This window comes from Pogoniulus pusillus, chromosome 4 (assembly GCF_015220805.1).
Source record: "Pogoniulus pusillus isolate bPogPus1 chromosome 4, bPogPus1.pri, whole genome shotgun sequence".
Taxonomy (NCBI): Eukaryota; Metazoa; Chordata; class Aves; order Piciformes; family Lybiidae; genus Pogoniulus; species Pogoniulus pusillus.
In genome coordinates this window covers 39,762,910-39,785,585 of record NC_087267.1, presented here as the reverse complement: position 1 = coordinate 39,785,585, position 22,676 = coordinate 39,762,910, and the positions used below count along the sequence as shown (strand labels likewise).

Below are 22,676 nucleotides of genomic sequence, written 5' to 3'. Positions count from 1 at the left end.
ATTATGGACTGTGCAACGATCAAAATCTGATAGAAATGCTACTGGGCCAAAATCAAAGTCATAGAATGATAATAGAGCTCATTTCATCTGAGGAGCAATAACCTTAATGAAAACACAGAAAATCAATGTGAAAGGCCAAAGGAGGAATTATTTATGCATCTGTCAAGTCAAAATGAATCACTTTAAAATGCTTCAGAAAGGGGTTCTTAGCACAGGAGTACTAACTGGAAGACAGGGTCATTAGCTGGAGTAGGTCTTCACAGAAAGATAAGATATTATGTCCAATTGTACAAATCAGGGGAGAAGGAACTGCAACGAGCAGAACTCCAAGACACCTGAATTCTGTTTGTGCAGCAGGGAGGATTACTTGTCTGTGGTTCTCATCATGAACTGCAGTCCAGAGGACAGATGTGCTACCATGAGAGGTGGCCATGGCCAGCAGATGCTCAATAACACAGGTTTAAGAGTACATCTTCCTTGTTTTCCCTTAGACAAAAGACAAGATTAAAGCACAGAACAAGGGGACACAGTCTCAAGTTGTGCCGGGGGACGTCTAAGCTGGATGTTAGGAGGAAGTTCTTGCCAGAGAGAGTGATTGGCATTGGAATGGGCTGCCCAGGGAGGTGGTGGAGGCACCGTCCCTGGAGGTGTTCAAGAAAAGCCTGGATGAGGCACTTAGTGCCATGGTCTGGTTGGCTGGCTAGGGCCGGGTGCTAGGTTGGACTGGATGATCTTGGAGGTCTCTTCCAGCCTGGTTGATTCTATGATTAATCACCTGGCTTTTGGCTGGTGGTTTCTGCATATGGCATATAAATGATACAAGGAGACTGGGCCTGGAGCAACGAGCTTGTAGGATGTTCAGAAATGCCATTTCTCGGACAATCATGCTTGTTCCCACCAAAGAAATACTGAACCGGACTGAAAATCCTCTCAGCTGCACAGGACAGGGCAGCACTACCTTAATGTGCTGGGTTAACGCAAGTGCTGAGGTAATTTAGGTAACTCAGAGGGCTGTGGTGCCTGCTGTAGCTGTCCCTGGAGGCCGCTCGGAGCAGCCACAGGCAGGTTCACAGCTAAGAGGACTCACCCACAGCCATCGCAGAGCTGTGCTGACAGCCTTCGCATCACAAGGCAGGCGGTGGCACGGCACAGAGCTCCGCGATGGCGCCGCCGCCACACCCCGTGACTTCACTGGGCACAGCGGCACCTCCCGCCGCCGCCCGCCCCCAGCCACGGCGGCGCCGGCAGCAGCAGCAGGGCGCTGGGCTCGCCACGGCGCTCGCGCATGCGCGCGGGGGGCGGGGCCCGCTCGGAATTTTGGCGGGTGCCGGGCGGCGCGCGGCCGGCGGTGAGCGGGGCCCGGGGCGGGCAGGGTCGGGCGGCGGTGCGGGGATCGGGGGCGCCGCGGGCACGGGTAAACGGCCTCCGGGGCGGAGCAGGACAGAGACTGGGGGGGAGGGTCGGAGGTACACGCCGGGGAGCCCTGCGGGAGGTCGGGGTTCCCTCGGGAGGGGGAGGTGGACAAGCGAGGAGAGAACCCGTGTGGGGAAGGAGGATCCCATGGTGTCTCTGTGGATGTGGATCCTGGGGATCCACTGAGGGTAGGGATCGGGATCAGGCAGCCGGCGTGGTCCGTGGGCGGGAAGGAGGCGGCGGGCACGGTACAGCCGAGCCTGGGGTCGGGGGTCAGGAGAGGGGCAGGGGGAGGATCTGGGCAAACCCGCCGCGGCCGCGGGTGAGCCCCAGGATGGTTCCCATCGCGACCAGTGGATCGGATCGCTGGGCCAGTGTCACCGGCAAGGCAGGGCCAAGGGAAGCCCGCGGCAGTGCGGTGGTCACAAGCCGCGCCTGCTCATCTGTGTTCTTTGCTGAAAGTCAGTGTTCTGGAGCCAGAGAGCAGAGTTCAGTGCATGGGCAAACCACAGTCTGCAGCAGGAAGCCCTGTGAGCACAGAGAGTGTGGGCTGGTGAACGATCCATCTTCAGTAGATCTCTTGGTATCCAGTCTTACCGTGGCCGTTTGTCTGCCTGTGCAGAGAGCTGTGTTGTGCGAGAGTGAAACCTCACTGCTTTCCATTTTCACACGAAGACTGAATGATTCTGTCACGGGACTGATGAGATGGAAATGGTTATTATTAGAAGAACACCGTAAGCATTTCTCAAAGTCTGTGTCTGTTGTTGGCTCCTTCCTCCTGAATAAAGCCCTTATGCGCAGTGAATTCCCAATAGGTCAGACTTCAGATGTGGAAAATATACATTAGGGTTTTAAATTTCATGGAGTCTTCATCTGCAGCTGTAAACAATTCAGGCTGGTAGTCTGCAAATCATCAAATTAGGATTCTGAACACAGTATGTCTTTATCGTTGATCTGTATCTATCACTGTTGTTTTCCCCATGACAGAGGATATTTTTCCTTGAGGGTCTCTTGAAGAAACCTCGGTGAAATCATGGACGGTAAGGAGGAAAACACTCTTTTATGTTCAGTAGGAAAGTCATCTTCTGACCAATCTGCTAGTTCATAAGTTCAAGTGTTCAGAAAACTTGGTCAATTTTTTAGCAAGGGAAATTACGTTGCAGTAACCTCACTTGGAGGCTTTGGAAGTCTTTGAGGTTGCCCCTTGCCTTCACTGTTGGCACTTTTCTGTGAGATTGCTCTATCCCTTCTTTGGTTTTGTAATCTTCAGCAGCAAAGACTAAGTACATTTCTTGGTTTGCCTTGACATTCAGTTCTGCTTTTCGTCCCATTCCTATCTCTTTCTGTTTTCCCTTGATGTTCCCCCCATTACTTGTCCCTTTAATCCTTTTTTTGTTTCCTATTTTCTTAGTATAGCTGCAGATAGCTTTCTTGCTTGCCTTGCATCTTCCTCTTCAGCTTTTGCAGAGCTCCTGGGTACACCTTTAGAGGTCCCAAGGCTTTTCTTTGTAACAGCATCTGTTGCACAATCAGTTGCACAGGAAGAGCAGCTAGCACTAAGTAGCCAGCAAATTTTCTGCTGACCACCCAGCTTAGACTGTGAACTGAGTGATTAGCCAGATGGCAAGGAGCTGCTTTATCTTCCTTAGACAAAGAGTAATCTTTTAAGAATGCTACTTACTGTTCTGATTTAGTTGTAATTAGCTTGTGTTTAGAGTACTCTATGCATATTTTACCTCATGGCAACTTTCCTTGAACTGGAAAGAAGTAATGAGGAGTTTAATTTTTGCCTTAGCTGATGATGACTTGGATCTGTTGGCCTCCCTCCTGGAAGAAAGTGAGGCAACTGAGGAGGAAAATTCTCAGGAGGAAGATGCCCCAGGTGGTGAGGATAGAGAACCAGATGCATATGATGAGCTCTTCGATGCAGAAGATGATGCATCCTACACTGAGGGGGTCAGTGATGAAGACAACTTGGTTGAAGAACGGAAGGAAAACCTGGCTACACTGTTTGGAGATGTGGATGATCTGCTGGAAGAAGAGGAAGCAGAAGACACTGTCCCTACTTCAACTCCCAGTCAGGCAAAAGAGAAGACCAACCAAGAACTTCAAGGTTTCTGTAACAGCATCTTTTATCTGTTTTATCCTATGTATCTTGTCCCTAGAGAGCTAGCATGCAGAAGGTAGAGTCTGCTGCTTCTCAATTTAGGCTGGTGCCTAGACAGAGAATACAGAAAGTCTTTGTGAAAGTCTCTTAAGTCCATTTTTCAGTGCTCAAAGGCCAAACTCACCAAACCTGTTATTCCCCTCCCCAAAAAAAAAAAAAGGACTGAAGTAAGCTAGATAATTTAAGTTATTTCTGCTGAGCAGAATAGAGAAGGTTGCCTATGTACCTGTACCTTGTCTGGTGAAGAGCTTCTGTCTTCAGCACAACTCTCTCTTCCCCTTCAGAACTTACCAGCAGGATGTTTTGCCATACCAGTCATTGAGGAAGCAGACCTGGCCACTGAGCCATCCTGTGTCCAGGCCACACATTTGATTACATTGGAAGCATGTCTTTATGCTAATTAGTGAAATCATCAGCCATTTAAATTGTCTTATGCTCAGTGGGAAAGAGATATGAAATATGGTAAGGGAAATAGTGAGGTCAAGTACTTATATGAGGAGAATTAGCTCCAGACTGCATGGAAAAGCATCCTTTCACTGAGCTATGCAGAATCAAGTAAATCTGTATTGTGGCTCTAGCCTTTGCTTTCTAAGTTTCTGTGATGCAGAAAACCTGCCAGATTTCCAGGGAACTCATAAATCCCCATTTGCAATAGTTTCCTGCTGTCTTCATTATAATCCTTTTACTTTTTTTCCCTCTTTCCCAGCTGAGCTGAGAAAATTGCAAGAACAGATGAAGACATTACAGGAGCAGTTGCAGAAGACTGCTATTGGGCAGCAATCCAGTTCAGGCCCTGAGAAAAAAACACCTGGTAAAGAGACAAATTAAATGGTTTTGTGATTTGCTGGCTTACCAGTGTGCATTTTGTAAGCAAGAATCCAGATAGTCCTAAAGTGGATGCTGAGTAGCTAGGTGGAATGGTGATCTGGTATCTTTCCACACAGGCTATTCCCAGCAGCTACAGGCTACATCACTAAGCTACAGTTTTGATATCTGCATCTTGGACTGATACTATATGGGGCAGCTTTCATGAATGAAGTGCTCCAGAGAAAGAAGTGTCCCTCTGTACTGGTAGCTGTTGATACACCATGAAAGTGTTTGCTGCTGTAGCTCATAAAGTGTAGTAATAGAATTATGTGGGGAAATTGACTTGAGCTTGTTATTGAGAGAATTACTTCATTTAGAGCAGTTCTTGGTGTTTGAGTCCAGATCCTGATGTCTCTTAAATGTTATTTTTTTCCCTTGGCCAGGTAAATCTCCCTTTCCAGCCTTAAAGGAAAGAAAAGTTCAGAAGCTGCAAGAGTCACCATGCTTCTCAGCTCAACTGGGCAATCCTCTACCGCCAGCCAAGCGTGAAATCCAGAAATCAAAAGCACCTTCAGCAGGTACCATTCTTGGCCTGCCTTTCACTGAGGCACACTGCCAAAAGCTTCTAGTTCACAGCAGTGGTGTGACACATCCAGGATTGGTTTACACTAATCAGGGCACCAGTAGCAGCCTGGTCACAGTAGAAGAGAGGTTATTACATATACAGTTGTTGTTTTTTTTGTAACTATCACATTCTGTGATCCACAGCCTCCTTGGGGGTGTTCAAGGTCAGGTTGTATGAGGCCTTGATCAACCTGTTCTAGTGGGAGGTGTCTGCCTATGGCGGGAGGGATTGGAATTGGATGAGCTTTGAGATCCTTTCCAACTTTAACCATTCTATGATTATTTTGGGGAATAAGATATGAAAACCCTTCTGCTTCTAGAAGCTCTTCTGATTTATTTCTCTGGAGTGGGGCAGAGTAGAGCAGAGCTTTCCAAAATGTGCTGACAGGCCATGACTTGGGTGCTAGGTTGGACTGGATGATCTTGGAGGTCTCTTCCAACCTGGTTGATTCTATGGTTAACTTGGACAGCACTCTAGCTTGCCTCTGTATATCCTGTAGTTTAGCTTGCCTAGAAAATAACATGCTCTGGAAGGCTTCTCAGCAGGCAGAACTCATTGGTTGCATTACACATGAATGATCTGGAGCTGTCAGTTCCCATCTGACTGGAAAACTAGTCTGAGACAGATAAGACAGTCTTACACCTTCTTAAGTGCATTATATAGACTCCTTTCTCTGGTCAGATGTAAGTTAGTGTAATGGAAGGGTAATTAACTGATTGCGAGATGGTACTTTCAAATTTAGGTATTTAGGAATCTTGCCCTCTTGATTACTATTTTAAATAATAATCAGATTCTCTTGCAACAGTCATGGAAACATTATACAGAGGAATAGGATCTAGAAATAACTAGCAAAAATATAAACATCAATTGAACTGGCAGAGAAGGTTCTGGTGGTCAGTACACTGCTTGTGGTTAATTATGCCACTTGTTCACTAGATGGGCTCAAGGAGCTCCTTTCTGCTTATGGCAGAAGGCAAAGGTGAATTACAAGAGGATTTAAGTATTTACTCACAAAAATTATCTCTCAACTCATGGGGCTAGCTACAGCTTCACACCATACCCAAACACTTTTCAGCTATTGAGGCTTCTGGTTCTTCCCAGGTTTCACAGGGTGCTGGGGAAAGGAGGCAGACGATCTCTGACCTTATCCTGGCTCCAAAACAGAGAGAGGGAGAGCAGGAAAACAAGTCTGGGCAAGCCAGGATACGTACAGGCCTATTTTGGCCTGTCTAGGCCTACGATGACACTTAGTGTTATTTTTATTTAGAAGTTTTCTTCTGTTATCAAATTCTATTTTTTTTCCTGCTGAAGAGAACAAGACTCCTCCTCAGCAAGTCCTCAGTCTGGCATTCCAACCTCTCAAGCCTGCAGCAGGGAACACTCCCAGTAAGGTGACCAGAGAGAAGACTCCTCATGTGCCTCCATCCTCCAGTGCAACAACTCAGCCTGTGTCTGTGGAAACCTTCTCAGGACTGAGATTAAGGTCAGCAGCCCAGCACTGAGCTTTCTGGGGACATCACCCTCCATTAATGAGAGAGAAAGCACAACCAGTCCAATGTCCTGTGGTGCATGGAGGACTGGGTTCTTGATTTGCTGTGTATACATCATTAAGCCATGTCAGATAGCCAGTTGTCATTAGTGGGTATTACACAAAGCCAGAGCAAGTGACTGGCTGATCAGTTAACAGGTGACACTGACTTTAGGCTTAGTACCATGTTTCTGTTTCTATTTTTAACTTTGCTCTTTTCCAACAACAAAAAAAAGAGTAATTTTATTAGCCCTGCTTTCCGTAGTATGTCCTCACTGGTGGAGGAGGGAAGCAATGGGCATGTGCAAAGCCAGCTGTGCTCCAGTTGAGCAGATTTTGCTCCAAACTGAGAAGCCCCCCAGAGCCACTCGCCATCTCTATACTGGCTGTGGCCACAAGAGGTCTCTGAATACTCACGGTGTCTTTCCTCACCAGAAACCACGCTAGATTTCCAAACTCTGCTCACAGACCGTAGGATTCAGTCATTCCTGAATGAACAGAGTTACCGCAGGCTTGGGCTGAAGTTGTGGTGCAGCTATTTGGACAAAACCCAGTGTGGTATTTGTACAGCGTCCTGGACTGAGGGATTTTGTTTTGAGTGACCTCAAGGTGAACTAAAGCACAGAGGCATCTTGCAGCAAGGCACAGTCTCCTCAGGAGAATGTTGGAGGCTTCTGATTGTCTCTGAGTGTTCTCTTTTGTGTGCTTTCTGTTGACCTAGAAAACCCCGGGTGTCTTCTGCTGAAATGGAGAGGAAAATGGCTAACCGGAAGCTCATCCGACTGTCCCAGCTGAAAAGCAAACTTGCTGCAGAAAAACTGGAGGAAATAGACTGGGTAACATTTGGAGTCATAATTAAGAAGGTGACTCCTCAGAGCACAAACAATGTAAGTAACTTCATTGTATCCCTTGCTCAGTGCACATGAAATGCTGCTCTTCTTTCTTGAGAAACTATTTAGATTTTCAACTTAATCAGCCAACTCCATGTAGTTAATGAAAAGCTGCTGTATTAAAGATCTTGGCTCATCTGGTTTCATGCAATGATGCTGCTTTTAGTCCTCAGGCTAAGTCCTTATCTTATCTGGTGCAACTGTCCCAGGCAGTATCACTGGCTAATGTGACCATAGCATAAATCTCTTTAGTCTGGTCGTCCACTCCTAGATGTTAAATGCCAGAGTGAAAAAAAAAGGCTGTGACTCTCAGTTGTTATGGACAGTCTCCTAGACTTTAAATGCACTAACACTTTCTGCTTCCATCATTTCCCTAGAGGTCATTCTGACCTGTTTTTGATGAAGCAGAGCTCTGGATATGCCTTGGTTTTGTGTAATCAGTAAGGTAAAATCCTCTTCATTCAGCAAGCAAGGCTGCTGGGCAGCTTTACTATCATTAAGATTGGTAGTAGCAGTATTATTGTGCTATTTTGACCTGTAAGAACCTTAGACCTGGCTTTCTGGTTAGGCTGGAGATACTGTATCTAACCTCTGCTGTGGTTACAAACTGCTTTTCTGAATTAGAGCCCTGAGGGCAGGAAAATCAGGACAATTCTCTTAAATCAGCAGCAAGAAGGGATGCAGTCAGTGTCCTTGCACTGAGAACTGAAAAAAGGCAACATCTGTTCCAGGGCAGAACCTTCAGCATCTGGCGACTGAATGACCTACGGGATCTCAGTCAGTATGTCTCACTCTTCTTGTTTGGAGAGGTCCACAAAGAGCACTGGAAGACAGACCAAGGCACTGTCATCGGGCTGCTCAATGCTAACCCTATGAAACCTAAAGAAGGATCAGATGAGGTGAGACGATTTTTCCTTTGCCCAACAGCTGTAGATAAAAACCCAGAGCTGAACTTTCTCATATTTGCTTGAGAATTGGCTTCAGAACAGACATTAAGGCTGGAATTACAGCAGTCTGACTAAAACTCTGAACTGCATTCAGATATTTGCATGGTATGTCTGTGCTCCTGGCCTTCTAGAAGACTGTACCTCAAGAAGTCCTATTAAGTATCTAAAACTAGATTTTGTTCAAGTGTTTAACCTGCTTTTGGTAGCAGTTGGCTCCACCACAGATGTAGGGAGTGTGTTTTCTGTTCAGTTTGTTTAGCTACTTCAAAGCAATGCCTATTTCAGCCTAGAGGTGTCTCAAAACTGAATAAGGTGGGGAAGCTCACTTCTGTCTTCTAATTTAAGCCTCAGATATGACTGCAAAATGTTCCCTGGTTCCAAACCCATGACTGAGAAGCAGTATTTGATTTGTTAAACAAATGATGTATTCTATGTATTAAGTTGATACATAGTAGTTCACTTGTTTTACCAATTACTTATAAGTACAAACATGCTGAATACTTTTCTGTATGTATCAAAACATTTAAGGTGGCTTCATTTTGCTAATTGACTAATTTTTTAAATATCTTTTTAATTGCTCTGGAATTGAAAGCATTTTTACTGACAAGGGGAATTTCAGTCTAGTTGCTGGTGATGTAGTGTTTGGCATTTTAAGTTCTCCAAATGGAAAAACTAAGAACCTCATTAATTGTCTATTAAGCTACATAATTGCTTAAATTAACATGAATAAACAGTAGAAAGTCATTCCAGATTTCATGTAAGGGATGGATTTCACTGTTAAGAATGGTCCTTCTTGGCTATAATGTACATGCTTAGAACAACATCAGAACTGACTTTGCAGTGGTTCTTACTTACAGACACCACTCTCAGTATCTCTGGCTGAGGTAGATGCTCTTCTTGCACTGGAGTCTGTTTTGATCAGACCTAGACATATGAAGAGGGACAGAGCTCCAGTCTGTCTTCTCTTCCCATCCACCGCTCAGTGTGATTGCCATGATGGCATCAAAGCCAAGCAGTTGTGCTGGACCATCATTTATATCTGCCTTTGCTGGTCCTCGGTTTCCTGAGGCTCTGAGCACACAGGTCAAACATCTTTCATCTGTTTGTGAGAAAGACTTTCTCTCTCTTTCTTTTTTATTTTTTGTTCCTTTTAACTGAATCTTTTCTCAATCCAAACAGGATGTGTGACTTTCTTAACTAAACCTGCCTTTTAAAACTGCACTGTTAAAACCAGAGGTGCCAAACCAGAGACATCAAGAGAGACACCCATCCAGTCCTCCTCAGAGCATGTTCTGCTTTCTTTCTAGGTGTGTCTGTCTGTTGACCATCCCCAGAAGATCCTCCTCATGGGTGAAGCTCTGGATATGGGCACTTGCAAAGCCAGGAAGAAGAATGGAGATCCTTGTGCACAGATCGTGAACCTGGTCTGTATCTCTGTAGTTAAGCTCTTGGTAAAAACCTGGCTGCTGATCTTCTTGTGATGCTGCAACTATTTGACCTGGTTTTGCATCTTGACTTGTAACTGACCAAAGTGGATGGAAACGAAACCCAGAGGAGCTGCCTCTGATGTAGCAGCAGCTGTAGTTTCCTGATTGCAAAGCTGGTACAGCAACAAGAGATGGTCTTGACCCTCACTGTCTATACACCCTACTTTGTGCTGCATTGCACTGGAGAAGTGATCCAAAGTAAAACACTAAGAGGGTTTTCTTCAGAATAGTTGTGGCTTCCATGGATGGTTTCAACCCTATGGGTTCCCTTGCCCAGCATTACTGCAGGCTGCCAGAATACTTATATCTGACTGTGGGGTGCTGCACATGAGGTGAAAAAGCTCTCTTTTTATGGGGACAGTACTGACCTGTATTAGTTTAAAGAACTTGACTATATCACTTCATGACTGATGATGTTATGATACCTGAAAGGAACTGTGTCTAAGTCAGAAGGGTTATAGTTAGTAGTAGAGCTCTTAGAGGAGGAGAGAAAATAAAGGAATGAAGAACTGGGGAGGAACTCAGTGTATGGAGTGGGAAGAAGAGAAGTACCAAAGCTACTTCTGAAAAAACAAGGCTGCATCACAGACCCACTTCAGGAGGTGGCTGCATACAAGACTCCTATGACCAGTGAGATGTGCCAGTGCCACCTGGAACAAACCATAGATGGAGACTGTCTGGCAGAAGAACCTCATGAAGGAACTGGCTGTCTAATTAGTGACAAAAATTTGTGGGATAATTGCAGTTATAGAAATCTGAGGCAGATGAATGTCAGTGAGAATGAATATTTTCTTTGGTAAAAAGTTAAATAGTCCTTGATGAATGTTCATGGCTCTGCTCTCTCTTGACTGGCAGGGTCACTACCACTGGTTGTAAACTTCCTCAGAATGGCACTGAAAATTGGTGGATTAATTTGAAATGAGTCCATAAAATATCTTGCTCTGGTATTAGTTTTCCTCTCTGTTCATACTAGTAAGAAAACTGCATACAGTTCAGTGCCAAGAGTACAGCATCTGGGTAAGAGGTCCTGGGCCATGAGTTGACTTGAGCCAAGAAATAGCCTTAAAACTCTTTGATGCACAGGTTTCTCCCCTCTCTGGTGATTATTGTGGGCAATTTCAGTTTTGTTTTTTGTTGCTGGACTGTGGGCATGTGTTTGCCAAGCTGCTCCAGTGCTGGAGTAACACAACAGAGGTGTCACTTCAGTTTAGCCATAGAAGGATGATGCATGTGAGTGAGAGGAATGAAGTAAATTGTCATTGCCAGTGTTCTGCATCAAGCTTCTTCCCTGCCCTTGCAGAAAGACTGTGAATACTGTCAGTATCACATACAGTCCCAGTACAAGAGGATCAGCTCAAAGCGTGCAGACCTGCAGTCCACTTTCTCTGGCGGCCGCATTCCCAGAAAAGCTGGTCGGAAGAATCCCAGCTTGAAGGAGAGGCTGTGTCAGGATGGGTTTTACTATGGAGGTGTCTCTTCAGCAGCATATGCAGCCTCAGTGTAAGATAAACCACTTATTGCCCTTGCTTTTGAACAGAATTCCCCCCCCATTTATGAGTTAGCCTGAAGCAGTCTCTCAAGGGGTCTATGTCTGAGATCCCTTTAACCTAACCACATTAACCTGAGAGTCAAAAATGCCCCATATTGGGTGTAATCCTCCTGGCCTCTTGGGGTAACAGAACTGCTCTTTGATAGGAAAATCTTAACAGCACTAAGATATGAGGTGATTTTAACTCTAAATTAACACTGTGTTGTGAAGACAAGCAGCTTTGTGTTTCAGTAGATGAAATTAACTTTCTAGTGAGATCTTGAGTGTTGGAGCCACCCAGATGAGCATTCCCTTGCCCTGTTTCATTAGGGCTTATTGCCTTTAAGCCCAGACTGAGTGTGTTCTGTATTTTCTCTGCTCCTTCTCAGCTGAACGAATGCAGTACCACTGTGTTAGTGAGCAGACAGTAGCGCACCCTGTGTCTTAAGTGATCAAGATCAATAGATAAATACGGATCTCATAACTAGCATGGAGGGGCCAGGTCATTCATACAAATTCCCCTTCAGACAGCTGTGGAAAGACCTGAGTCACAGCTGGATCAAGCCTTGTGCTTGCACACAGCTTTCAACCCCTTACCACTGCCCTTTGATATCCAACATTAGTCCACAGTAAGGAAGCTATTCCAGCCTCCTTTCATCCCTGGAACTAACTGAGCAAAGCTTAGCCATTACCTACATTTCATTTTCTCTCAATGCATCAGAAGTACATATCTCAGCCCAGGGAAAAATAGGAGATCCTAAACATTGTGCTAGAATTTGGGGGTTGATACATATCCTTCCCAAAGACACCTTTTAGTGTGGCTAGAGTTCTGCTGAAGCATGGAACTAGCATTTGAGGTTCTTGTCCTTGCTCTAAGCATGGGAAAGTTGATGTTCTGGTTTTGTTTCCTCTTTCTAGTGCAGCAGCTGCAGTGCCAAAAAGGAAGGTTCAAACCACGCTTTCCAACCTGGTTGTGAGAGGAGTTGATGCAATTGTCCAGGAAACCAAGCAGAAAATTGGTACCTAATTACCCATGTCATGTCTTCACCTTCCAGATACTTCCAGCTTAATGTGTGAATGTGTCTCAGGACCCTGCTACCCACTGAATGAGTCTGGTGATTGGTTTGCTACAGGACAGCTGTTTGCAGGCTGCTTTCTCAATTGATCAAAACTCCTCTTCCCTCTTGAGAGTGTAGCTGCAAGGCAAATGTAACTAAGCAACTGTGTAGCCCCCCCCGCATCTTTTTTTCATCAGTGCCCCTGAATTAAGTCTCCTATTCTGTCTTTGGACAGTGACAGAAGATCTTTGCCAGATTAATGGGAATTGGAAGTTTTAAGAACTTTGAACCAGAGAATTTATTTTATTTGATTAAAATAAATGACTTGTGCCAATCTTGAAAGCATCAAAGGAATACTAAGTGTAAATCTGAGCCAGATCTGCAATGCAGGGGACCCTCCTAAGTACCTAGCCTGTTTTTAGTGCTTTTATTTGTGACCTTCAAAGCCCATAGCTGTTGTGATGTCACCAATCTTCTTTGCCTCCATTTTGTTTCTGTAAAGCACCTAATATTATGCCCTCTTTGTGCTCAGTGGAGAGCAGGTGACAATATTCAAACTGTGTGTCCTAGGTGCCACTTAGAGGTCTTATTCACATCCTTCAGTTTCCTCAGTTGCCTCCATTTCAGACAAGACAGTGTGTGTCCTGTCTCTAGCTTTTAGCTGCTCTTAACCCTCCAGGGATAAGATGTGCTGGCTTCAGGGCTTCCAAGCATTCTGAAAACAGGAATGATAAGAGCATCACAGACAGCTAAGGTTGACAGGGAAGTGACTGACTGATTAAACTGATGACAGGGCAGAAATGTCTCTGTGATGATTTCTGAGGACGAGGCCTTGGGCAACCAAATATAACATGGAAGTTGGCTTTGCTTTGAGAAGATGCTCACACAGGTGACCCTTAGGGGGGTTTTCCAACTTGGACCACTCTCCTCCATCTCTAAAGCTAGACCTGCTTCCCTTCCTGACTCCAGAACTTTTGTATTTATGCCTCTTATGCTCCAGGTGCAGCAAAAAGACCCATGCAATGTTCTGAGGAATTCAAGGAACTGTTGGCACAGCCAACTTTCGGAGCACGAAACCTCTGCAAACACTGGACCAAAGCAGGTATTGTCATGTTGCATGAAGGAAAAACCACTCCTGAAAACACTCAACTTCCTTCTGAGCAAACACCGGTGGCTCTTCATTTTGGTTTGGTTTGTTGTTTGCTTTTCCCAGATGCTGAGAAGAAACAAGAGGCCAGTTTCCAATCTATCTCAGCTTCAGCACTGCTTAAGCAACAGAAACAGAAATTGCTGGAGGCCAGAAAAAAGCGATCTGAAGAGATTCAGAGGAGGTAATAGATACTGACATGGACAGGAGGGGTTCTGCGAGGTGTTTTGCTGGTTTAACAAAAACTTCATTTAAATAGAAATGCCCCAGCACTCAGTGCAGAACCAAGTGTTTCAGCATGGTGCCCAGCAACTGGAGAGCATGATGGGAAGAAGCTGATGAGAATAGGAAACTGGAGTTAGGGGTTCCAGTTCTCTTCACTGGTGGCCTGCAAGGGTGTTCTGTTGCTTAAGATTTGCCTAGAGTTCTGCACATATCTTGTTAACAAATCTAAGAACAACCTCAGAAGAGCCACCCTGGGTAAGGCTGAGATTGATGTAGCCCCAAAAGGCTCAACAAAAGCCAAAACAAAATATGAAGGAGGCTAATAAGGCTAAAAACAATCATGATAGTATTTCATTAAAATACTCTTCCCAGCCTACAACATGGAATCACAGAATCAACCAGGTTGGAAGAGACCTCCAAGATCATCCAGTCCAACCTAGCACCCAGCCCTAGCCAGTCAACTAGACCATGGCACTAAGTGCCTCATCCAGTCTTTTCTTGAACACCTCCCTGGGCAGCCCATTCCAATGCCAATCACTCTCTCTGTCAAGAACTTCCTCCTAACATCCAGCCTATACTTCTCCCAACACAACTTGAGACTGTGTCCCCTTGTTCTGTTGCTGGCTGCCTGGCAGAAGAGACCAACCCCCACCTGGCTACAACCTCCCTTCAGGTAGCTGTAGACAGCAATGAGGTCTGCCCTGAGCCTCCTCGAGGCTAAACAACCTGATGTTTTACAACATGATGTATTTCAGAGACTTTACAAGCTAAACATGATATCTGTCACAATATCTCTGAAGATTTAACATTATTTTCCCCATAAACCTGTCTAACCTCTTCACCAGGGCCTATGTAAAGCTATGCATTTATGTGCCTCCTGTGACAAGGAGTCCCACTGCTTATCTACCCATTCTGCAAAGAAGCCCATTTCTGTGCTTTTGGCTCACACCTCCCAGCTGCACTTGATCTCTGGGTGGTTGTTGTTTAGAAAGCAGTTAATCATTCAGTCATTCTAGTGACTTCTTCAAGTCACTCTTGGTTTCAGCAACTGAGTGAATTCCTTCGTCTTGTTTTTCTCTCCCGAAGGCCTGAATTAATGCATGATTTTTTAGCAGTCAAAGGACAATTACTGAAAGATCAGTCTGCATCCCTTCCACTCTTACCTGGTTTTTAAACCTTTCTCTCTCTTTAACAATGAGTTGTTATTGTCTTGCAAGGTTTCTCCAGAGCACAAGTAAAGCCAGCAGCCCTGCTTTGCCATCCTCCTCCAGACAGTCCTCGGTCCATTCCCCAATGCCTGGGGCAGAGTTTCCTAAAGCTGCAAAAATGTCAACTCCTCAGAGGCCCAGACTAGGCACAGGCTTCTCAGAAGGAGAAGATATCCTCTTCTTTGACAGGTCTCCACCTCCAACACCAAAGCTAGACAGCTCGGCAGAAGCCAAAAAGGTAACAGCTCGTTGAACCTTGTATTACAGAAGGGATGTTATGAGAAACGTGGTCTGTGGTGTTAGAGGAGCCTGATACACCAGCTTAGTCCTCATGTTAGCCAAGTTTCTGATTGTGGGGTCAGACTGGACTTCACAGCACACAAGGAACTTGCAGTTACGGATAGATGTTAGCACCAAGGTCTATGTTATCTTGCATGTAGTTAGCCTCCAGAATTGCTCCAGTGCCTCTGTGTGTAACATGAGACTGCAGCTTTGCTCAGCCTCACATTGGCCAGCTCTGTGCTCAGACCCATGGAACTTGTGTCCTCCATTTGACAGACTTCCTTTGCTGCTTCTGGAAGTAAGAACATGGGAGACAGACTGGTAACCAACACTGACTGCTCTGTCCTGGTTTCTAGCTGGCTGCCATACACCGACTACGAGCAAAAGGCCAGATTCTTGCTAAAACTGACCCAAACAGTGTGAAGAGGAAAAGAGCCAATGCTGATGAGGTCACAGGAATTGTTGAAAGAGTTGAGAAAAACGTTGTTCATCTGCAAGGTGAGAATGGTATGTAACGTGACCTTCTAGAACAGCAAAAACAAGCTCATGTCCTGCAGGAGCAGCACTGCTTACTGGGTTAAGGCCTTAATGGCTGTGCCAAAGAGAGGCCAAACTAGGTATGTTTAGAGCTTAAAGAGTTTGTTGCAAAGGGGAAACAATCCCTAAACCTGTGGAGAGAGTGTGAGATCTGATCTTTGATGTCTCTGTTCAAATCTCTGTTCCCTTCCTTCTGGCACTTGAGCATTTGCAATGCATACCTGGTGAAACCAAGAAACAGTCCCACCTAGGAAAGTATCAGAATTCTTTGTGGGAATTTGAGCTTTTTTGCTGGTAATTTACAGTATCACAGTATCACCAAGGTTGGAAGAGACCTCACAGATCATCAAGTCCAACCCTTTACCACAGAGCTCAAGGCTACACCATGGCACCAAGTGCCACGTCCAATCCTGCCTTGAACAGCCCCAGGGACAGCGACTCAATTTTGCATGTTTTTTTATGAGTTTTGCAAGTTAAGAAAGGAATAAACTAAAAGCACAAAGCATTTTCCAGGTCCTAGTGTTTTTGATTCAAATCCAAGCCATTGGATACTGGTGGTGGATTGAATGATCTGATACAGTTTGCAGCTTACTCTCTTGGATGAGTGCATCAGTAGTGAGTTGATCTATCAGTTTAATAAGTATTTTTTTGTAAGAGTACTGTAAAACAGGAGGGGAAATTGAAGATCTGATTGAATGTATTACCTCCTGGTGTAGGCACCATTGTTTGAACTGCTTACCAGAAACTTCCTTTTTTCTTTTGCCTTTATTTTTGACAGAGATTTGTGTCACTTGGACTTCCCCGACCAGATGAAATAATTGTTCAGAAACAATTTTTTGGGGTTTTTTTTGTGTATTTGGGGCTTGTTGGGTTTTTGTTTGTTGGTTTCTTCTGTTTCAGAACATGGTCCCAATTTGGAAAGTTATTAGGGAAAGTTAGCAGGCAAACAGCAGATTTTAAGCCCAGATCTGTTAGTTTGGGGCAGCAGTAATTTACTGTGTGGTCTTGGATGAATTGCTTTGTTCCTTTTAAAGCTTCTCCATCAGTCAGGAAGGCAACAAAATTCGCTTCCCTAGGCATCATTTGAAAGAAGATGCACTGTTTGAAAGAAGATGCACTGTTTGTTGTTGTTAAAATAAATAAATAAGCTCTTTTTTTTTTTTCTGAAGCTGTACTTGAACTTGGCTTCACATTCTTCTGAACTATGAAAGGCTGCTGTTTGACCTGAACAGCTGTCTCGGTAACCCAAGGCTTTCAAAATCTCCTGCAGTGATCACACTTAGAGATCACAACCTTGTTTTGAACTTGCTCTCTGTAGGACTGAGCTTTTTGTCTCCCTAGATCTGGAGGAACTGGAGCCTGCCCAAAAGAAACGGCGTGAGCAGCTGGCCTATCTGGAGTCAGAAGAGTTCCAGAAAATCCTGAATGCCAAGTCCAAGCACACAGATGTCCTCAAAGAGGTATGGCCTCAATCCAGCCATGGCTGAGGGCTCAGAACTAGGAGCTGTCTGGAGTCCTCGTGACGATTTCAGCAAGAAACAGGCACCAGAATGTATCACAGGCACCAAATTGTGCTGATGAGTAAGGTCAGGGTTCTCTGAGCACAGAGGGCAGAGTGCTTGCAAGTCAGCACTATTGCCATAGCAATGATAAGGTCAAAGTGCCATCATTTTATTTACTTTTTCCTGTGTTAGGATGAATCAGTGAAATGTCTTCGTTAGTGAATTAGCAAAGAAATCTTTCTGTCTTAGAAGCAAATTAGCCACATTCCTATTTTGACTCTCATTTTTTAACACCTTGACCACATAAAGACAGCTGCCACATTTATCTAGGACTCATGTAGGTTGTGGAGTCTGTGAGGTGCCAGCAGTTGCCCTAGAGAGCTAGGAGGTTGTTTTTATCCTATGGGGACCTTTGCTGAGCATGTTGCCAGAGATACAGCACCTACAGCACTCTCTTGTCCAGGGCACGTATTGTCATGAAGTTCGAGTTGTCTTAAGCTCTTCTGAGGCATAGTATTTTGCCTAAGAACCAATTCCAGTCATGACATCTACCTACCTGACCTCTCCCTGCACTCTCCCTGCTGGTGTGAGCTTTTTTCAGCACTGTCCAAGCTGCTGTTAAGCCCCCCACTTGTACACCTCAAGGGTGGTCCATTTCAGTGTTGGTGAACTGCAGGACGTACACTACATGGGGTTTTTCCAGCAAGAGGTTATTCAGTGTTTCTCTGGCTCCCAGCCTGCAGGCTCAGTAGTCATTTGCCCTAAGGACATTTATGACGTGGATTCTCCTGTCTTTGTCTCCCCACAACCCTTTTTGTGGGCTCCCACAGGCTGAAGCTGAACTGCAGGAGCAATACTTTCAGCCCCTGGTGAAAAAGGAAGAACTGGAGGAGAAGATGAGGAGCATTAAGGAAGTGAAGTGTCGAGTTGTGACGTGTAAAACGGTGAGCGCCGCAGAGCCAGGGTGGCAGCAGGGCAGTGGAACATTGGATGTACAAAATGATGCTGGACCATCCTGCAGATTCCCATCTGCCACTCTTGGCCGTAGTCCAGTGCAGGGATCAAATGCAGACACAGGCAGTTTTGCTCTTTATGACTGCTGCTGAGAGCAGCCCAAGTACTGAGCTAGTAAGGCTTGAAGGCACTGGCAAGGCCCATTTGGTGCTGTGCTGAACATCTCAGCTTGATGTTTATGCCAATGAGTCCCTTGGGTGCTGGTGTCCCGAAAAGACTTACTGTTTTCTTCCCTAAAGTGCTTTGTATCAGGATTCTTGAAATAGGCAAAGTGCCTTGAAAACAATAATACCAGGTGGGATTCCTCTATCTGCATTTTCAGGGACTTTGCCATCAGGAAGAGCAATGGAACTTTGTCACTATTTCAGATGCCGGGAGGAAGGGAAGAAAATCCTATTCCTGGATTTTCAGCCCCTGCTGGACCTTTCCTCATTACCTTTCCTATCTGTTTTGGGGCCACACATCGGGCCACTGTGTGCCCTCTGAGTTGCTGGGAGCAGGGCCACAGGTTGGTGGCAGAGAAGGGGGGATGACATTTGAAGAAGCAGTGACAAACCCAGGGATGATGATCTCAGTCTGCTGGGCTACTCAGGAGGGGAGAAGGCAGAGGTGCTTTTCTCTGAACATTCAGCTGTCACCAACTCACAGAACAGGTCTCACATGCTCTATCCCCTTCCTCCCTGACAGTGTAATTACACCTATTTCAAGCCTCTGGAGACCTGTGTGCAGGATAACCATGACTACCACTGGCATGAAGCCATCAAGCGATTTTTCAAGTGTCCTTGTGGAAATAGAGCCATTTCCCTTGACAGGCTCCCAAAAAAGCCCTGCAGGTAAGAGATGAGCTTCAATAAAGAGTGTCAGCGGCTTCTGTACTGTCCATTCACAGGTGATGTGTCATAACCATGCTCTGAAAGAGGAGTGTTAGCACTTAAGCTAAGCAGCGTGGGAGAGGTGTGGGCCTTGTTTTGGATGTGTTCATCTTGTGCAGCAAACACTTACAGTGGTCCTTACCTGCCACCTTTATCTGTCTTTCAGAACCTGTGGCCTCTTCAAGTGGGAGCGAGATGGGATGCTAAAGGTGAGTGTGAACCAGCAGCTCCTGCACAGCTCAGCACTCTGGCTTCTTCCCTGGATACTTCTGTCCCATGCTTTGCTGCAATGCCCTTGTGAACTCCCAACAAAACCAAGCTGCTCTGCATGTTGTCAGGTGTCTGCAAACTGTGCTTTAAGGGACTTTATCTTGCTTTCTGCTCTTGAAGCTTTGCTTTGTTTAACTATGGGGAGGTGACTTTTGACCAACATTGCATGAATCCAAGGTTCCTAGAGTGCCCATATATATTTAATCAGATAATTTAGCCCTACCACAACTTCTGTCAAAGAATGTTTGGGAGATGCCTTACCACATGCTTAAGTATTTTTTTATCCATGGTTCTTGTCTCTAGGAGAAAAAAGGCCCGAAGATTGGTGGAGAAACACTTCTACCAAGAGGAGAGGAACAACCAAAATTTCTCAATAGCATGAAGTGACCTGAAGTACTTTTATCCCCCTCACAGCATAAGGCTGGATTTTTGTGCCTGAAACACATGCTTCTGCACTGGAATGCAAGAGGATTCTAGTTTTAGGAATGAGCAGGAGCCCCAATTCCTGATGAGAGGGACACTCACGATGCCACTGCACAGATCTTCAGCTTTCATCTTTTGCAAACTGACTGAATAGCGCTGCGTGGGAAATGCACACTGGTGCCTGTTCCATCTTGCTGACAATTTGTTTACAAGGTTTTAATCCAGCAAAGAGACAGCTAGAGTGGAATTTGTCCCAAGAAATCCCGTGGGCTCCCACCATTTGTGTTAAATGGCTGGTGTATGGTGATCCACCAAAATATGAAGCGTTAAATCATGGACTGCGAGAACTGTAGACTCCCTAAGCACTTGTGAAGTTAATACTACAGTCTGTAATGCCAGCCTGTCATGATTTCTCAGCTTTGGCTGAAAAGGGATGTAAGAAGGTTGTAGCCACAGAGCAGTCTCTTGGCTCCAAAATGACTCCCTTTGAACCCTTAAGAGCAGACGTTAAACAGTTCTTGGGTTGTCTCTGTGGCTTAGGTGTTGAAAACCTCAGTGGCTTTGGTGTTGCAAGCCAGCAGTGTTGGCACTGCTGAGTAGCTGGAGCTCTTTTGAAAGCCCTTTGGCTATCACCTAGCGCATCCTGGGTTCCCAGCACCACCTACACTACAGCACCTTCACAGCTCCCACTTGGAAAAGCATTTTAACAAGCCCAGCACCATTCAGCAAGCAGTTCTGAAGAGCTGAGCAGTTGTGTTTAATGCATTTTACCCTTTTTCTGACATTTTAAATTTTCCTGATTTCTTTTTTTCCCAGCCATCACCATGTCGACCTTGGTTGCTGGCACTGCTGCCTGGTGGACAGCAGTGGTCTCCAGACAAGGTCTAGAAGGGGCACCTCCTGCGAAGGGCTGTCTTCATTCAGGTGTTTTTCCAGAGAGCACATCAGTGTAGGATGGCTGTGGCATTTGGACAGCGCTCCTTGGACCTGATCCTTCTGCTCATGCCCTGTGAGATCACAGTGTAGTTTCACGTGCCTAAACCCACAACTACCTCAGTGATTTGGTGAAACTGTCACCAAGTAATGCTCTCACAAGTCCTGGTGGCCTTGTTGGTACCTCCTTTGTTTGCTTGCACAGGGGCTGGAAGACAAATGTTACTTCATTTGAAGCAAGGGGACAGATTTACCTCAGTATTTGCAGCCCTCATCTACAGGTGCTTTTGCTGGGCAGCTTTGCTCTGGAGGATGCCTTCATTTCAGTCTCGTGTGGATACCATTTGAGGGGTTGGCTGTCACTCGGTAGATGACTCAATCTGTAACTGAGGCATTGCTTGGCCATGTCTCATGTAGATCTTTCATATCAGAATAAATACTCCATGAGTTTGTATGGTGTCATGTCTCTGAGAAAGAGGGTGATAAGCTCAGTGGTAAGTCACCAAAGTGATGTGGTTTGGGATCTACACTTCCTGCTGCCATGCTGCTTCCTTGCTCAGACCAATAGGAGTTTCTCACCTGGAATCCACAAAACCAGGATGAAATTCCATATTGCTATCACCTTTCAGCCAGCATGTTGAAAGCTTCAGGCTTTTTCCCATTGTCTTGGGCCAAATCAAAAGAGATTTCTGGAGAAATCAGAAGTCAAAGATGAGGCAGTGCTTTATCTCCACCCAGCATCCAGAGCTGCATGTGCCTCCTGAGGAGCCAAGGCATGAAGGCAATGCCCAGAGCATCCTTGTGTGCAAAAACAGGATCTGGAAGCTAAGGCTTTGCTTAAAGCCCAGCAGTAAAGCAGGAGTGGGGAAGACTGATGTAATGGTTTTTACATGCCTTGGTCTATATTTGGAGATACTGGGTTTGTGCCAGAGATGGCTGCAGCCCAGCAGAAGCAGGCAGGAGGGGAGCTGCCTGCCTGCTGGGCCAATGTTTGATGTGAGCACACAGCCCCAGCACTGGGCCATAGCAGCCTGTGGGGTGTCTGTCCATAATAATACATTCCCACTAACACCTGGGAGAAGCAGAGACCCACAAAAGAGGCAGCTCAAGTGTGGCCTGACAAGCTCAGCTGTATCTGCACTGCTGCTGAAGCTGTCCCAGTTTGGGGAACATGATGGAATGACTACAGACTTACAACAAAGAAGCCCAACTGCATGCCAGGCTGCATTAGCAAGGCAGCAGCCAGCAGGTCCAGGGCTGCAAGTCTGCTCTAACCCTACCAGTTGGTATAAATCATTAAACTGGATTAATTAATCCACTGCTGCTGTTAGCATGGCTGGTGAATCAAGTGCCAAAGTGTACTGGAAAAGTGCCATTCTCATAGCCATTACTAAGATGTGCAGAGGAATAGACTGCAAATAGTGAATCAGCCCTTTCCCCAGCCAAATTGTCACCTAGCTGCAAGGTTACAGAATGCTCTATGTCTATCAAAATGGGCAGGGAGATGCCCAGCTCTTCAGTAACCTTCTACATCATCAGGCTTGGTTTTCAGATAGAGTAAGTACCTTGCTTCTCCTCAGCCACTGCTGAGGTTGGTTGAGAGTGCCTTGCTTTGTTGCCACAAATTATCTTGGGTTTTGCACTGTGAGGAAAAACTAAGCCTCTAGAAGTTGCTCCCTCTGCACTAATCAGTTTAGGTTTAGTAACTTAAGTCAGCTCAATTAAAACTTACCACCCTTTTACTGTAAATAGAATAGAACAGAATCAATCAGGTTGGAAGAGACCTCCAAGCTCATCCAGTCCAACCTAGCAC

At 45.5% G+C, this 22,676-nt stretch overlaps 1 protein-coding gene across 2 annotated transcripts; it reads left to right on the top strand.

Moving 5' to 3' along the window:
• The first annotated feature begins 2,398 nt into the window (after positions 1-2,398).
• MCM10 (minichromosome maintenance 10 replication initiation factor) lies at positions 2,399-21,315 on the top strand. 2 transcript variants are annotated; one of them, XM_064142633.1, is made up of 19 exons: positions 2,399-2,453; positions 3,209-3,526; positions 4,287-4,391; positions 4,831-4,965; positions 6,324-6,495; positions 7,262-7,427; positions 8,162-8,329; positions 9,685-9,801; positions 11,165-11,364; positions 12,311-12,411; positions 13,451-13,552; positions 13,664-13,781; positions 15,040-15,268; positions 15,669-15,810; positions 17,191-17,309; positions 18,182-18,295; positions 19,053-19,198; positions 19,404-19,446; positions 19,811-21,315. In XM_064142633.1, exons 1-19 carry the CDS (start codon positions 2,447-2,449, stop codon positions 19,892-19,894), a joined length of 2,586 nt encoding a protein of 861 aa, XP_063998703.1. In that variant the 5' UTR covers positions 2,399-2,446; the 3' UTR covers positions 19,895-21,315. The 2 variants fall into 2 exon arrangements, with proteins under 2 accessions (XP_063998703.1, XP_063998702.1); XM_064142632.1 differs by having other exon boundaries at positions 15,669-15,819.
• The last annotated feature ends 1,361 nt before the right edge of the window (positions 21,316-22,676 follow it).

Excerpts from the sequence above, each read along its gene's own strand:
- MCM10 (XM_064142632.1), top strand. Across the intron at positions 3,527-4,286 it reads GACCAACCAAGAACTTCAAG|CTGAGCTGAGAAAATTGCAA; the intron begins GTTTCTGTAACA and ends CCTCTTTCCCAG. Across the intron at positions 18,296-19,052 it reads GAGTTGTGACGTGTAAAACG|TGTAATTACACCTATTTCAA; the intron begins GTGAGCGCCGCA and ends CCTCCCTGACAG.